Genomic DNA, 16,150 nt, shown 5'->3' on the forward strand with positions numbered 1-16,150 from the left:
AACTATGGTATCCGAGAATCATTAATGTCAGTGAAAGAGGTCTAGTTGAGTTGGCCAAACAAGGATTACTGTGCGGTCAACAAGTCGGGAAGGTAGACTTTTGTGAACATTGTGTTTTTAGAAAGAAGTATCAGATAAAATTCAATGTTGCAGTTCATCGAACAAGAGACACATTAGATTATGTACATTCTGACTTGTGGGGTCCTTCCCAAATACCATCTCATGGTGGTAGTAGATACATGTTAACATTCATTGATGACTATTCAAGGAAGGTGTAGATCTTCATTTTAAAACATAAAAGTGAAGCATTTGTCAAGTTCAAATAGTGAAAAACCTTGATCGAAAAGCAAACTAGGAGAAAGATCAAAAGACTAAGAACTGATAATGGTCTAGAATTTTACAGCGGAGAATTCGGAAATTTTTGCAAGGATCACGGTATTGTCAGTCATTATACCGTGAGACAAAGAGAAGACATTGGTTTAAGAAGAAAGAAGGAATCCATGGGTTGAATATGCAAGATTCAAGGCGCGATTAGTGGCCAATGGTTTTACACAAAGAGAAGGCATTGATTTCAATGAAGTTTTCTCTCCTGTGGTAAAACACAGCTCTATTCGCATCCTACTTGCCATTGTAGCTCAATTTGATCTAGAACTTGAGTAAGTAGATATCAAAACGGCATTCTTGCATGGTGAGTTGGAGGAACAAATCTACATGAAACAACCTGAAGGATTTGAAGTTCAATGGATGAAAAATCATGTTTGCTTGCTGAAGAAATCTGTATATGACCTAAAACAATCTTCCAGACAGTAGTATCGACGATTTGACACCTTCATGCTTGAAATTGGCTATTCTAGAAGTGAACATGATAGTTGTGTCTACTATAAGAAGCTTGCAAATAAGTCATTCATATATTTGCTTTTATATGTTGATGACATGTTGATCGCATGTAAGAACATGTCAGAATTAGAAACCTGAAAGCTCAATTGAGCTCAGAGTTTGAAATGAAGGACTTATGAGCTAGAAAGAAAATTATGGGAATAGAGATTCAGAGGGGTATAAAAGAGGGGACACTCTTTCTGTCACAAAAGAAGTACATTAAGAAAGTGTTGGAACGCTTTGACATGCATTATGCTAAACTAGTCACTACTCCATTGATGACTCATTTCAAACTTCCAATTTCCTTGTGTCCACAAACTGAGAATGAAAATGAAGAGATGTCAAGTGTACCTTATGCCAGTGCGTTTGACAGTCTCATGTATGTCATGGTGTGCACTAGACTAGATCTTGCACATGCAGTAAGTGTGGTAAGCAGATATATAGCAAATCCTGGTAAAGTTCACTAGAAAGCTGTGAAGTGGATTATGTGCTACCTGAAAGATACCACAAATATAGGGCTTTTGTATGGTAAAGTCAAAGATGTTGGAAACAAGATCACTAGATATGTTGATTCAGATTATGTCGGAGATCTAGATAAACGGAGATCGATCACCGGATATGTCTTTACACAGTGTGGTTGTACTATTAGTTGGAAAGCAACACTACAATTAATTGTTGCTTTGTCTACAACTGAAGCAGAGTACATCGCAGTAACAAAGGCTGTAAAGGAAGCCATATGGGAGAAATGTCTAATTGAAGAGTTGAGTATACAACTCGAAGAAACAACCATCTACTGTGATAGTCAAAGTGTTATACATCTGACAAAGAATCCAATGTATCATGAAAGAACTAAGCATATTGATGTTCATATGCACTTTATTAGAGATATAATGGAGAAATGAGTTGTTAGGATGAAGAAAATACCCACTACAGATAATCCGACAGACATGATAACGAAGTGAATTCCAACTACCAAGTTTAGACATTGTTTGGACTTGATTAATGTTCATAATCTCTAGTGAGCATGAAGAATAGTACCAGGAGAATAATTATGATAGTCTTTTAGCCAATGTGGAGATTTATTGAATATTAACTAAAAGAAAAAGATAATCAAAGACTTTCTTGAGTCAAACAAAAACAAAGTGGTTAGAGATCATTTTGAAGAAAAAGAGAATTTATAGCCAAGTAAAAGAAGTGGCTATGATGAAACCAACATTAATGCTCTGTTCCTTTGACCATATAATCTTCAAGAACTTTGACTATAAGTAGGAATGCTCCAAACCATTATAAAACACATCAAATACTTAATAAACATGGTCTATCAATTTGTTACTTAGTTTAATAAACATGTTCTATAAAACTTGAGTTATAGATGTTATTATCAGGATTAATCTAAACTTGCCGCACTCTTATAATTATATTAATTTATCTTCATATTTTAGGTTAAAATAAGATGCAACATATATGCCATGAGAATGTGAACAAGACAAGACATATTCCACATTTCTTTTTCATTAGAAAAAATAAACCGCTATTGTAATTGAAGACATATATTTATTCTTTTTTGTTGTGTTATTAGCCATTCTTTTTTTCCTTTTTCCCACTTCTTTTTAAGTATAAAAGGCAATCTTTCCGTTTTCTAAGTTAGTGGCTCCCACTAATTCATATCAATTTGACATAGATATAGAATCAATTATGTTCGGGTCAAGTTCATTGATGGCGTGGGATAGCTGGACAATGAACATTCTTTACGTGCTATTTTTTCTGGAACTTTAACAAAGAAGTTATTTATCTAAATTATGAACAACTTAGACGGTTTTAACACAAAGGTCTTGAAACTTAGACGAATATGATTTTTAGCGTGAATTATTTATCTATATTCTTCATCACTCAATTACAAGTTATAAAAAATAAACCAGAATCGTATTTATAGTTAACAAAATATGATAATATAGTATATACAGTCATTACATTATTCACCATTATATTTAAGAGATATTATTGATTAAATATAAATGAATGATAAATAAACAATGATAATATAAAAAACTCTTACACTATTAATAACACATTTTTTTCTAATGAGAAAAAGTATGAATAAATAATTGAGCTCAGTCTCACACTTAAAAATAAATAACGTTTATTTATCTATGGAGGTTGCATCAGCTTGCTACTTTGTGTCCACATGGGAGCGAAGATTGTAGATATTTTTTTGGCCGGTTATGAATTTTTCTCATGATTTTTATAGTCCTTCTCACCTAACTTTTCTGATTTTTTCCTAACTTTTCCCTTGTATTTTTGTGTATTAGTGCATATAATCCTTGCTATGATTAATAGTTTTTATGGCTGTAGATTTGTTTTTTTAACGTACAAGAGAAAATTGTTTACCCAGAAATAGTTAGCTCTAAACAGTGTATAGCCTAACCAGGAATTTTAGCTAATTAATGTTCACTTCTAATCAAGATTTCTAATTGAATTCTAATTAGGATTTCTAATTAATTTAAAGGGCCTAAAGCTACCATCATTTAATTATTCAGTGATTTAGAATGATAGGAAGACAACCTTCTCATAAGTGACATAACTTTTGCACAGTTGAATTGTTAGAATCATCATATATTTGAACCACTCTTCTCATTATTACTCGATTCTAAAAGATCAAATCTTAATACTGTATCAAATGAAAATCCAATTTCTTTTTGGTTGACATGAGTAAAAAGTAACACCATACTTAGTCCATTAGACTCATTATTAAACGATTTTGAAATACAACTTTAACATAAATATTAATTACACAATTGTCAACCAACCATTAAAATGATGTCTGGTTAGAGATAAAAAAGAGAGGATGTCATGACCTGTTAGCTACTATTTATGAAGAATTCTTAAATGAATAAGTCCCATGCATGCAACATGCACTAAATCTTGCATATTTTAAAAGACTTAAAATTCAATGAATCACCACATAAAATAATGCATGTATGAGTTCAAAGTACAGGAAGAAGTCATTAGTTGTAGAAAGCAGCAATTATGAACCGTTTTCTAGAAGCAGTGAAAAGGGTCACCATGTGTCTTTACTGGTGCAACAGTTTCCTCAATCATACAGGTTGGGTGATAATACCCTTTTTACCCCCTCATCTAACATCTGCAACATAAACATGTGATTCTGCACATGGTATATTTATGTATAGCTAGAATAAACAAATAGGAAGTGAATATAATTGTTATTGTGAGAAATAAGAATAAACAATATTAAAAGATTAAGATTTAAAGAAATACATACATGATTATTATTATGTGATGAATAACTAACTTTTAATTATAAGTTGTAAGGTTCATATTTATAATGCTTAGAGTCACTCCCTAAATAAATATATAATATGTAAGTATAAGTGAGGTATTGTGTATGTTGTATTTTAGATTTAGATGTTCCAATAACATATCTCTATCACCCTTTTCATTTTTCTCATCACAGTTTCTTTTGTTGTTTTCTTTTTAACCTTTTAATGTATAATTTGTTTGTTGATTAGTGTTTTTTGTTGTTGTTGTTGTTGTTGTTTGTACTTAGAATACTTAAATGTTCAGACACATGAGTCAAGTCTTCCAATTATGGGTGGTTGTAAATTAATGTCTTCTTGTGGAAAAGTTGTTGAATGGTTCTCAACTCACTCTCAAGCTTAGAGGTTCTCTTTAGTTGTCTCTATTTTTTTTCTTAGCTCAAATTTAAGTTCAAATTTGTAGTCTTTTATGTTCCTCCAGATTCCAAAGGTTTTTATTAATGTTGGAAACATGTATAACCTTGTTAATGTTTATTAACATGACCAAGTATAATATCACAATATAATTTTTTAACATTTTCTATGTTTTGTATGGATCTGTTGTATTAATGAGAAATTGAGAATAATCTCTCACTCTTTATTCAATAGTCCTAATTGTGCAACTTATGAGATTCTTGAAACAGTGTATTCTTATTCTGCTTGGCTTTCCTTTTGTTAATAGTTGTTTGTTTCTGTTTTTGTTTGTCAGATATATAGAAACTGGTTGTGAAAAACAGAAGCACTGGTTTCCAAGAATACAGGAATCTATAATCACCATGTTTCATCGCTGGAGCAATTCACAACAAGACCAAAAAAGCAAAGAGCTTTATGCTGAATCCAAGGTATTAAGTTGTTTCTGCTTAGTGATATTAAGCACTATTAATTATCATGGTTTTGGTACGAATGCGGGTACTAAGTGGCAGTACATTACCCTTTCAAATATTAGTACACTAGGGTATATATTCAGTAGAGTTTTTATAGTTCTCTACATGGTCGTTTTTAGTGTTGCTTCTTGTAAGTTTGAGTCAATTTTTGTTTCACCATAGGAGAAATACCTAAGAATAACATTATTTCTTGTTTGTTGTAACTCGTTCATGTAACTGAATGTAGAATACCAATTATTCTTCTTTTCTTTTACTTAAATTGTAGATAAAAATCCGGTACATATTTTAAAGGGAACAATTCACAAAAGAAATATGAATTGATACGAGAGAAACAATTCGTATATCAGATAAATGTGTTTTAATAATATGTATACTAAATTTTTTTTACAACCTTAGGTTAAAGAGCTAAAGGATGCAATTGGGTCCTTATCCGGACACAGCTTGAAGTATTGCACTGATGCTTGTTTGAGGAGATATCTAGAAGCTAGAAACTGGAATGTAGACAAGTCCAAGAAGATGTTGGAGGACTCACTAAGGTGGAGATCAACCTATAAGCCTGAGAAAATCCGTTGGGTAAGTTGTGTTTGGTTTGTATTCATGTTTTGGTTTTGGTGCTTAAATATAAGGAAATGATGCTTGCACACCAAATTTTGCATCACAATTTGTACCTTGTTTAATAGGTGTATAATGAAATAAAGCTAATTGCAGATATTAAGGTATGTGTGAGGAATATGATCAGAGTGAATTATCCAGAAAATAAACTATACCTAACTATAGTCAAAGGTGTTGGGATCAAGCGAACGATATATTAAAAGAGAATAGAAAGAAGAGAGAATAATACAATGAATTTGGTAACGAGTTTCGGTCAATTTATGCCTACGTCCCCTGAGCATTAAACGACTAACACTATGTATTATAGAATATGAATTTGTGTTGTTCTTCTCATTAGTTTTAGATAAGACATAAATATATAGTCTTTTACCCCAACTTTTTACATTAATCCAACCCTAGAACCTGTTGTTATATAGAGAAAAAGTTAGATTTATTGGAATATGAGTCATTGCACCCAACAAAAAGTATGCAGATATTAAGGTACACCTAACTATAATCAAACAATAAAATTATGTAGAATGAAAATATTAAGGTGAAAATAAAAGTATGCAGATATTAAGGTATACCGTATACCTAATTATAATCAAACAATAAGTGATTTGTCAGCAAATATTTGTGTCTGTTATTGTTGGTGTAAAAGTAGTATGCAAAAACTGGTGTGCTATTGTGCACATAGTAGTTACTGTTGTACAGAATTTTGATTAATTACCTGTACTGTTTGGATAATCAAACATAACAGAAAACATTGTTAAAGAGGTGTAGAATGAAAATTCTGATTGCACAAAAGCTACACTCTCATATACATATATATATATATATATATAATCAGAGTGTATGTAAGCAGAAAACAGGAGAAGTTTAACTGTCATCAAACAAACTCATTGTTAGGAGTCCGATATTGAGTAGAATAACAAACTCAATGTGGTACTTAAGTCATGAGGTTCTCCCACCTAATAGACTAGTCTTTTGGGTTGGGCTCTTATGTGTTTAAGTGTCACCAAAAGGGCTACCTATAGGCTGAATTAAGGTACATTATTACTATCTGGTCACTGTCGATAGAGTGAAAGCCGTGAGTCCCACATTGAGTAGAATAACAAACTCAATGGGTACTTATGCTTTCCCACCTAATAGACTAGGCTTTTAGGTTGTGCTCTCCTCATGTGCTTAAGTCCTAACACTCATTCACTATGATGATGTGAAGTAATTTATGGGTGTTTGTGTATACTGTTATTGGTGTAAAATTAGCATGCAATAACTGGTGTGCAAGTATGAATAGGATCTTCTCCCGTACTAGAAAAATGAGAATGAAAAATTGAATAGGATTTTCTGTGGCACTGGAGAGAATCTAAATTCTTATAAAATGTGATTTGTCAGGATGAGGTTGCAATGGAAGGGGAGACAGGGAAATTGTACAGAGCAACTTTCCGTGATAGACAAGGAAGGTCTGTTCTTATTTTGAGACCTGGAATGCAGGTATCATAGCTTGTACATATATATGATTAATTGATCCCTACAATTCAAAACTATATATAAATAAAGTCTTCATAATTTTCAAATAATGTCAAATGCAAAATGATCCATGTTATGCCCTTATAGTTTCAGATTTGACTCCTCCAAACTGCAGGGTTACACTTTAAGGAATAAAGTGCAAATGTAACTATTGATTGAAAAACCAATGATTAAAATTATGCTGAGATATATGCACATGCATGAAACTTATAGAGTTATTAAAATTTCCTAAGTTAGAGGAAATGAAGAGGGTCAGTATCGACGCAAATTAATGTTGTTTGCCTTGTGACTCGAAGTTCATAAGTTCAAATCCTGTAAACATACCGACTCATAAGTTCTACTACTTCTTTTCTTGAGATGGTAAGACTACATACATCTACCATTCAAGATGGACTCCGTTAGGTGAGAGTTTCGTGATGTGGGCCATCCTTTTTAGTTAGTGGAAATGAATCCCCTTTAGTTTCACCCCAAATAGGGAAGAAACATAACTAATAAAGACCATTTCCCAATGCTTGAAGGGAGTAAATTGAATTTTGAGTGAAATTATCTAGACCAAATCAATAATTTAACCTTTAGTTTATTCAAGTATAAATATCTTGAGCTATAATGGGTATTGAAATTGAATATTTGATGTGTTGAAGAACACATCCTCAATGGAGAATCAGATGCGTCATCTAGTGTATCTTTTGGAAAATGCTATGCTAAATCTTCCACCAGATCAAGAACAAATGGCATGGTTGATAGACTTCACAGGGTGGTCAATAACAAACACACCAATTAAATCAGCCAGAGAAACCATTAACATTCTACAGAGTCACTATCCTGAGAGGCTTGCCATAGCATTTCTTTACAATCCACCTCGTGTTTTTGAAGCTTTTTGGAAGGTTTGTTCACTTTTGCTGTCACTCTTAGCATTATTATCAAAAGAATCTGCAAAAAAGTACATCTTTTCTTGCCTCAATTTGCAACTAGAATTGATATATTAAGACTCAATGGTTAATTTGTTTTGAAGATTTTGGATGTCAATTTACTCCTTGCACAATTTTAATAAGCTGCCATCTTGTTTTGAGAACACATTCTGTCTCATAACTTGTACTACTCCATGTGCTATTGAATATGATTGGTTAGAAAATTGCTTAATAATTAATTCTTTTAACTTAGAGAAATTTTTTGAACCAATCATAATTGAAAGCATATAAAATGACACAAACTATAAGACATCTTATAAATGTGCTCCTAATATAAAAGTTTTAGTTTTATTTTCACAATCTTTCTTTTTATTAAGTAACTCTTTTTAATTGGACGGGACTGGAAATAAGAATCAATGATCTCTTCGTTAAATGGACACTTTAATGTGCACACATGAGATGCTGTTAAATTTATCTGTTACCGCTAGGCACTAACATTAGTCTAAATTGACCAACTACTTTCCAAGACAAGGAGAATATTTGGTTTTTCATAGTGATGATGCTAATTTCAAGGATTAAATAATGTATTTTTAACGTTAAAAGACTAACCCACTTCATGTCCCTTTTATCTTTGATAAAGTATTTACTCTATCATTAAATTTCATACATAATAAGTAACAAATTATAATACTGGTCCCATTATTAGTATTAAAGTTAGAAGTTCATCATCTATTTATGCAGATAGTCAAGTATTTCTTGGATAACAAGACATTTCAAAAGGTAAAGTTTGTCTACCCAAAAAATAAAGATAGTGTGGAACTCATGAAGTCTCATTTTGATGAGGAAAATCTTCCCAAAGAATTTGGAGGAAAAAGCATATTGACCTATAACTTTGAGGAGTTCTCCAGATTAATGGCTCAAGATGATTTGAAATGTGTAGCCTTTTGGGATTCTGATAACAATCTTACAAACCACATTGGCAATGAGATTTCTGCAGCATAAATAACTCTAGAGCCAGTTTGAAATAAAGCCTCAGAGATCTGAGGTACTTAACCTTGTGTTAACTTAGTGGAGATATATATGCAGATCATTATAGTGCCTTACTATCTATGTAGTTGACCTTACCTAGATAAAGACTTGATTGTTGTTGTTCTAGTGTATATGTAGCCCTTTATTTAAGGGGTCTTTGGTTGTTTTCTGCTTTCATTTCATAATTACATAAATATCATGTTACTTTCATTTTGTTTACTATTTTCAGAATTTTATGGGAACATTTTTTTGGATAAAAATGTGAATATATTTACTATAGATCGTTTACATTATATTATGCTATCCATAATAAAGATTGCAAACAGAACAATCACCCTAATAGGCCTATCAAAAGCTTAGAACACTCTGAGTACAATCCTACATTTACTAACAGAAAAAAAAATCTTCAATTTTTTTACTGTTGATCCCTATCTAAGTATTCCTGTATGTATCAAAAAAATTTGTTCATACTTCTAAATCGACCTTTGATCTTGAATATGAGGACATCTTTCATTTCCTGCTCAATCTGGTTCCAAACTATCTCAGGTGCCTAATATCCTTATGTTTCTACTCGAGATATGTTGATGCAAGGGAGACACCAGTTCCCCATTAGGCCAACAATTATGTTGTATCAGTTTATGTTCGGTATTGATACCTAACCCAGTTTTTTGCTGATTGACAAAACTTTTTGTTGGGAACATGAGAACAAGAGGATAAAAGAGAGAATAATACGATTAATTGGATCAATTTGTGCTTACACCTCCAAGGAGTATTGAGTGACTACTACTATGTATTAGAGAATAAGGTTTTGTGTTTTTGCGACTATAGTTGTTGTACCATTAGGTTTCCATATAACACATAAATGTATAGTTGTCTGCCCCAACCACTTTACATTAGTTCAAACCTATAACTTATATGGTTGTTTTCTAGTGAAAAAGTTATGTCTACCAGAATATGAGCTTTTTGTAAAACAATCTCCACTTTGAGAAGTATCATCAATCTACATCTTCTGTTATGCAATTGAGTTGGAGGGCGTGCTTCATAGTCTAACTTAAGTGAATTCTAGAAAGTTCAGACAATGCCTGAACTTGTCTATGGTAAATGTCTTGGTTAACATATCAGTTGCATCTTTTGAAGTGAGAATCTTTTAAAACAGTATCTGCCCATAAGCCACAAACTATCCGATCTTATGAAATCTCACATCAATATGATTTGTTGTATTTTCTAGCGTGATACATCTTTTTAATTGCCAAGAAGATTGTATTATGGTTGTCGCGATGCAACAAAACTCCACATTGCTCGATGCTTAATTAATTTAGCAGCCCCATAAATCACAAGGCTTCCTTAAAAGCTTCACCAATTGCCGTGTACCCTGCTTCAGTTGTGAGCATAGCAACAACAAATTGAACTGGTAATCTTCACATAATTGGTTCATGGGTAAGGGTGAAAGTTTGGTTGCTGTTGTAAGTGTAACCATTCTATAACTAGAAGGACTTTTAATAACATGGCTATGTATTGAAGTACTAATTAGAAAATACAAACTACAATGCATTTTCTGGAGTACAATTTTTCTCTTTCTGCTTCCCAGAAATACATTTGATAATTTACATGAAAATGTTTCATACAAGTGTGCTACTTACAGCCAACAGAATCACACAATCATACAATGGATCTCATAAGATGCCAATGACAAAAACTGAACATCTGTATTATCCTTTGATGCAAAAGACATTTCTTTAAAGACAAAAAAACTACAGAAAAAAAGAATTATTGTCTGCTGAACAAAGGGCAATAGCAGTTTAACACTGATGGTTAATTGCCTTCAAACTATACAACAACAATCAAACATTTATCCCAGTAGGTAAGGTCGGTTATTTCCTTCAAACTAACGGAGGGGTTATATTAACCGCCTTTTCAAAATGCGAGTACTTGCTTGGTATGAGCGTGCTAACAGGCTAACCCCGATACCAACTCCTACACAGATGCCAAGCCCAATTCCAACACCAACTCTTACACCAGCATTAAACCATGACAGTTCACCATCTATATATCCTGTTCTTTGCCAACACATGTTGTAATCCTCTTCATGTTTGAAGTGTCTATAATCAGCAACCTATTAAGTAAAATAGAACAGGAAATGATTATAAGTTTATAACAGGAAATTCAGCAAAAGCCAAGTCACAGTAACTCCAACATTTTCATCAAAGTGATAAGGCCATGAGTCCATGACCACACAAACTGTTGAAATATTGCATTGACACCAGCTATGATATCAAAGAGTATCAATAAGATAGTTTTCTAAAACTAAATTGTCTCCTTAGTTTAGAGAATAAGTTGTAGCCATGACCTCAAATTTCGATATGGCCATAATATTTCCGTTGTGGTGTGATACCGAATCACAATGATGCGACCACAACGGACTGCAACGCAACCGCATTGGACAGCAACGCAACCACATCGGACCGCATCAGACGAAAAATATTTTTTTACTCACAAAATAATTCATACCGTAATGGCCGCTATCCGCATCGCAACGGCCGCATTGACCGCAACCGTAATTTAAAAACTGATCCTACACATAACAAATCAAGCACATTCAGCTCCAACCAGAGATATGTCATACACAGATGCTCCTATGCTACAGACAGAGAGTGTGGCTCCATCGCCAATTGTTCTGTATTTGTTTCGGAAGAGGCTGTACATAAGGGAAGCTGAGTGTTGGGAGATTTTCATCTATGGGCTATAGCATTCTTCCATGGGCAAAGTAAAAGAAACATATAAGTGAGTTTGATATCATATCTTGACCCAAAACCTTAAGGCATTAGGTCCATGAGTCCATCTACTTATATGCTCTTCAACTCTTCCACTTCTAAGACTTCTTCACACTTGAAATACCCAACACGGGTACATAGGGCAACAGAAAATAATGAGGTCACACAGTAACTTCCCATGAAATAATTGAAAATAATGTTGTGGCTGCCCAAGTGCCCATGCTATAATGATACTTCTAGGATAGGATATTACTCAGTACTCAGTATTTGGGACCAATGTCAAAAGAAAATGCCAAAATGGTAGTAAGCATAGAGGGACCACAACACACATAATTTACTATAGAATTTGTGTTATCCAGCAAAGGAAGTTTAGTCATAATTAATTCTCTCATACAATGGCATTTGAACTTGGTTGATGCATAATGTGAAACCGGAATGTGCAATATTTAGATGAGAAAATCATGCAAAAAAAATAAACAGCCAATTACTGGAAATTAAGAGCCTGTAACCTGTTAAGCACTTTTTTTACCTGAAAATCAAGTCCATGATCAGATACAGCTTTCTGGTTCTCATTGGTTTCATGTTCTGGAATGACATCCAAGGTAGATTTCCTATTATGCTTCTTCCGGAAATTGAGCTTCAGCGTCTTAGTTAAGATTATCGGTCTTCCCGAGTAGCATCCAGCAACATAAACCTCAATTTCAGGACAAGTTAATTCAAGGCTAGAAACATGTTTCCCCTTGAAGAAACCACTGCTACCGGATATCTCAGTTTCACAACTCATATTCCACTTCTTCGCCTTACTTCTCGATTCGCCAACGAAACTGTTGCTTACAGACATCTCTAAAACCCCAGAGAGAACGCGACGCTCTTTATCATAAACCTTAAACTTCATGCTCCCATTTGAACGTATAGTATCCGTGCTCACAAAGATCGCTTCTTCGGATTTCTTATCCACCCGGTCTCTCCTGAGGACCAAAGAAACTCCATCAGAGTACATGCTGCTTCTAACACCATTCACCTCCAAAAGGGTATCAGGACTTAGAGGAATATGATTGAGATTAAGAAACTCTGGAGTGGATTTATCTACCTGAAAGCCACTAACTCTTACATAAAAGACTCTTAGATCAAACCACTGTGATGATAGTTTCATAGAGGGTTTATTATAAGGAGAGTACTCAAAGATTTCAAGGCTTCTATTAGAAGCTTTTCCATTGCATAGTGATGATGATTCATAAGGTTCTTCCATGTTCATATCTTACACATTCAATCAATCACTGAAATCTTCTACAATATAAGATTGAGTGCATCATTGAAACCTGCTTCATAATTAACAAACTACTTGATACATAATCTCAGATAATTGAAGCTATAAATCTTGTATAACTTGAATAGTTGAAAATATGAAAACCAAAAAACAAAGGGTATAAAACAGAAATTGTTGAATTACAATGAAACAAGAATGAAAAGGTGATGAACTCAGAAACTATGAGTATCCAACTTCATCAAAACACAAGCAAAATAGCAAATAACATACACATAATGCTAGTTATTACTTATTACTACTTACTAGGAACCAAAACCAAACATTTCTCTCTTTGTATTGTAGGAAAGAGCATGACCACAGAACAAAATTCAATCCCTCTTATACCGCAAATAAAGTCTAAACAAGGAAAACATTTACATCCACAATCTCAGATTGTGAATCATAACACAAACTGCTTTTCAACCACAATTAAGCAATCAAATCAAATATTGTAAAACCAAAGTACCTTTGAGATCCTTGTCCACATAACATGTTGTTATTGTACACCTAAGCTCTGTCCCATGATAGTGGCATGCTAGCAGCAAAAACAACAACCTCAAATTACAAGTAACAAATAGTATAGTTAGATATTTTTTAAGTTTATACAATAGATATAATAACTCTTGATTCAATCTTTATTTGAAGCTTTTTTTTATAGCCTAAAGATAAGTTATTATATGTGGCTATATCTGTATTTTTCATTATGAATATTCATACATATAATGTTATGTGTAAAATGAGTACCACGTTTCTTATTTTTATAAATTTATAAGGTTCGCTATACTATTCAAAACATGAGACTAATCTCTACAAAGAAAAAATAAAGCATACATGAGATTGATAAGACAAAACTAAAACTTAAGATATATGGTAATATAAGGGCCGTGACATTGAAGCATGAAGTGTTTGCTTAGTTTATATCTAGACCAAATTGGAGTCTAAATTTATATATATATATATATATATATATTTTCTGGAGAAATGTTTTTCAAAAGTATATACTTTGAGAATATTTTTTAGAAAATACTCTACTCTGAAAAGTATAGTTTTCAATAGTATATACACGTTATATAAATATTAAACATTTTATGTACTATATGAAAGGCACATTTTTCTTCTATTCTATTGGATATTTGGATTAGTCTTTTCCTTGCACTAATTTTAAAATTTATTATTATTTCATATGAAATTTTAGATTGTTGCACCCGTTTTTCGGCTGCACGACTTTTTAGAGTCGCCATTACATTTTATAATTAAAAATGTAGAAAAATATTTTAAGTCTAATTACTTTGGGCTTTTGGATTTTTGATATCCAAGTTCGGGAGTCGGTAACATAGTAGACAAAGTATTAACACCCTCCCCATCCGTCTTAGGCGGTACCCTTCAGTAAATTATAAGACTTTTTATTATTATTCTTATTACTAAATTATCTGAGTGATTAATTAATTATTAAAATGAACAAATTTATTTATTTTTATTATTGTGCTTGACAAGATTGACATTGGTCCTATGTATCTCTCTTTTAGTTAGAGAATCAGGGTTACATAGTTCTTTAGTAAAAAACATTTGTTGGTTGACAAATTTTATTAATGAAAAAATGATATTTAATTAGTTCTTAATTTAATTAGTATGAAAAAATGATATTTAATTAGTATGAAAAAATGCGTTTTGATTAGTTCTTAATTTAATTGAAAATGATATTTTTTTATTGATTTTTAGAATTAATCGAGTGAAAAAAAGCGGCGTAGCGTGACCTTTCGAAGATGAGTTGTGAAGGCCTACAAGGCGACCGTCTCTCCATCTTTGATTATTCATAAAATTATTTCATTTTTTGAAAAGTGATTATAATAATGTTGTCATGTTTTATTTATTAAAAAATGTTCAAATTTTTATTGAAAATAATTTTTGTTATTAACATTTTTTAGTAATGTGACTATGAAATTAGAAAGAAAAAATACAAAATAAAGTGTTTTAAGAAAAAAGATTGATACTTCATTGTTATTTGTTGATTTTTATTTATTGATGTTTATCCAAAAAATATTATTTATTTATTCAAAAAGTATATTTATTTATTTTTGGACTAGTCTCTGTTAGATATCATACAAAAAACTACATTTTTTTTATTTGTTAAATGATATTATACCATTATAGTTTGCAAATACAAATATTGACATAATAAAAAGGAAATAAAAGAAATAAACATGTTTGATCGTGTGTGGGAGAGAGTATGAAGTCTTACTGCACTTGGACACGTGACGCGTTCTGGATGGTGGACTAGAAAGGTGCATGGGGTGGAGCGTAAACCTGCGTGTAGGGGATCCTGCGCACTCACTGTGTAGGTATCTGGTGTGGCGCGACACACTGCAACCAGGACGTGTTTCGTCATAGGATTGGCCAATTTTTAGTCAAGATGACTAGAGGTTAAAGTATGCAGATCCTACAACCAGGATTGGATGAGGACGTGAGTGCACAGTGTTGTTACACACACAACTGTACTAGATCACTTGGCTAAAAAAAATTCTTTTCTCTCTCAGTTGTGGCAGGTTTTTTGGTAGTGTTTTTAGGCTTTTTCAGTGTTTTCAGTATCATTTCTTATCGATCCCAACACCTCTGTTTATATTTAAAATTATGTCAACTGAATCCTAATTTTAGGTATTATAATTTTTTTTTGGATAAACTTGATAAACACCCCTAACAAACCAGATTTGACTACCATTTTTATCTCTTTACTTTTTTAATTCAAACAAGGTTTCTTAAAGGAATATTCTTAGCATTTTAATTTAATTAGTTTAATAAATCTGAAAATAATTATAAAAAATCTATAAAAATAGTTTTATGATAAGTGTGAAATTATATTACATTTGCATTGCATTTTAGGACATAATTAGGACTTTAGGATTGTTTTTAGCTTTTATTTCTCTTTGTTCGGGTTGAGCGAGTG

General features: G+C 32.4%; 2 protein-coding genes across 20 annotated transcripts; one reads left to right on the forward strand and one right to left on the reverse strand.

The window, feature by feature from the left end:
- LOC109347672 (uncharacterized protein At1g01500-like) lies at window positions 1,133–13,827 on the reverse strand. Of its 9 annotated transcripts, none has more exons than XM_019587647.1 (3): window positions 12,433–13,329; window positions 11,023–11,245; window positions 1,133–1,143 (listed from the first exon to the last, which is right to left on the reverse strand). In XM_019587647.1, exons 1-2 carry the CDS (start codon window positions 13,156–13,158, stop codon window positions 11,030–11,032), a joined length of 942 nt encoding a protein of 313 aa, XP_019443192.1. In that variant the 5' UTR covers window positions 13,159–13,329; the 3' UTR covers window positions 1,133–1,143; window positions 11,023–11,029. The 9 variants fall into 9 exon arrangements, with proteins under 9 accessions (XP_019443192.1, XP_019443201.1, XP_019443200.1 ...); XM_019587656.1 differs by lacking the exon at window positions 1,133–1,143 and adding an exon at window positions 13,676–13,827 and having other exon boundaries at window positions 10,640–11,245; window positions 12,433–13,187; XM_019587655.1 differs by lacking the exon at window positions 1,133–1,143 and adding an exon at window positions 13,676–13,827 and having other exon boundaries at window positions 10,640–11,245; window positions 12,433–13,190.
- On the forward strand, window positions 4,389–9,185 carry LOC109347670 (random slug protein 5-like). 11 transcript variants are annotated; one of them, XM_019587640.1, is made up of 6 exons: window positions 4,389–4,556; window positions 4,952–5,032; window positions 5,471–5,647; window positions 7,061–7,159; window positions 7,837–8,079; window positions 8,845–9,185. In XM_019587640.1, the coding sequence occupies exons 1-6, from the start codon at window positions 4,527–4,529 to the stop codon at window positions 9,103–9,105; spliced, it is 891 nt and encodes a 296-aa protein (XP_019443185.1). In that variant the 5' UTR covers window positions 4,389–4,526; the 3' UTR covers window positions 9,106–9,185. The 11 variants fall into 11 exon arrangements, with proteins under 11 accessions (XP_019443185.1, XP_019443190.1, XP_019443188.1 ...); XM_019587645.1 differs by having other exon boundaries at window positions 4,392–4,556; window positions 4,945–5,032; XM_019587643.1 differs by having other exon boundaries at window positions 4,393–4,556; window positions 4,900–5,032.

The sequence above is a fragment of the Lupinus angustifolius genome, chromosome LG05 (assembly GCF_001865875.1).
Source record: "Lupinus angustifolius cultivar Tanjil chromosome LG05, LupAngTanjil_v1.0, whole genome shotgun sequence".
NCBI classification, from domain to species: Eukaryota; Viridiplantae; Streptophyta; class Magnoliopsida; order Fabales; family Fabaceae; genus Lupinus; species Lupinus angustifolius.

Bases quoted from the DNA above. Each gene is read 5' to 3' on its own strand.
- LOC109347670 (XM_019587636.1), top strand. From the start codon at position 4,817: ATGAGATTCTTGAAACAGTGTATTCTTATTCTGCTTGGCTTTCCTTTT. The intron at 5,648-7,060 runs GTAAGTTGTGTT...GTGATTTGTCAG, and splicing joins AGCCTGAGAAAATCCGTTGG to GATGAGGTTGCAATGGAAGG. The intron at 7,160-7,836 runs GTATCATAGCTT...GATGTGTTGAAG, and splicing joins TTTTGAGACCTGGAATGCAG to AACACATCCTCAATGGAGAA.
- LOC109347672 (XM_019587647.1), bottom strand. From the start codon at position 13,158: ATGAACATGGAAGAACCTTATGAATCATCATCACTATGCAATGGAAAA. The intron at 11,246-12,432 runs GTAAAAAAAGTG...TTTACTTAATAG, and splicing joins ATCATGGACTTGATTTTCAG to GTTGCTGATTATAGACACTT.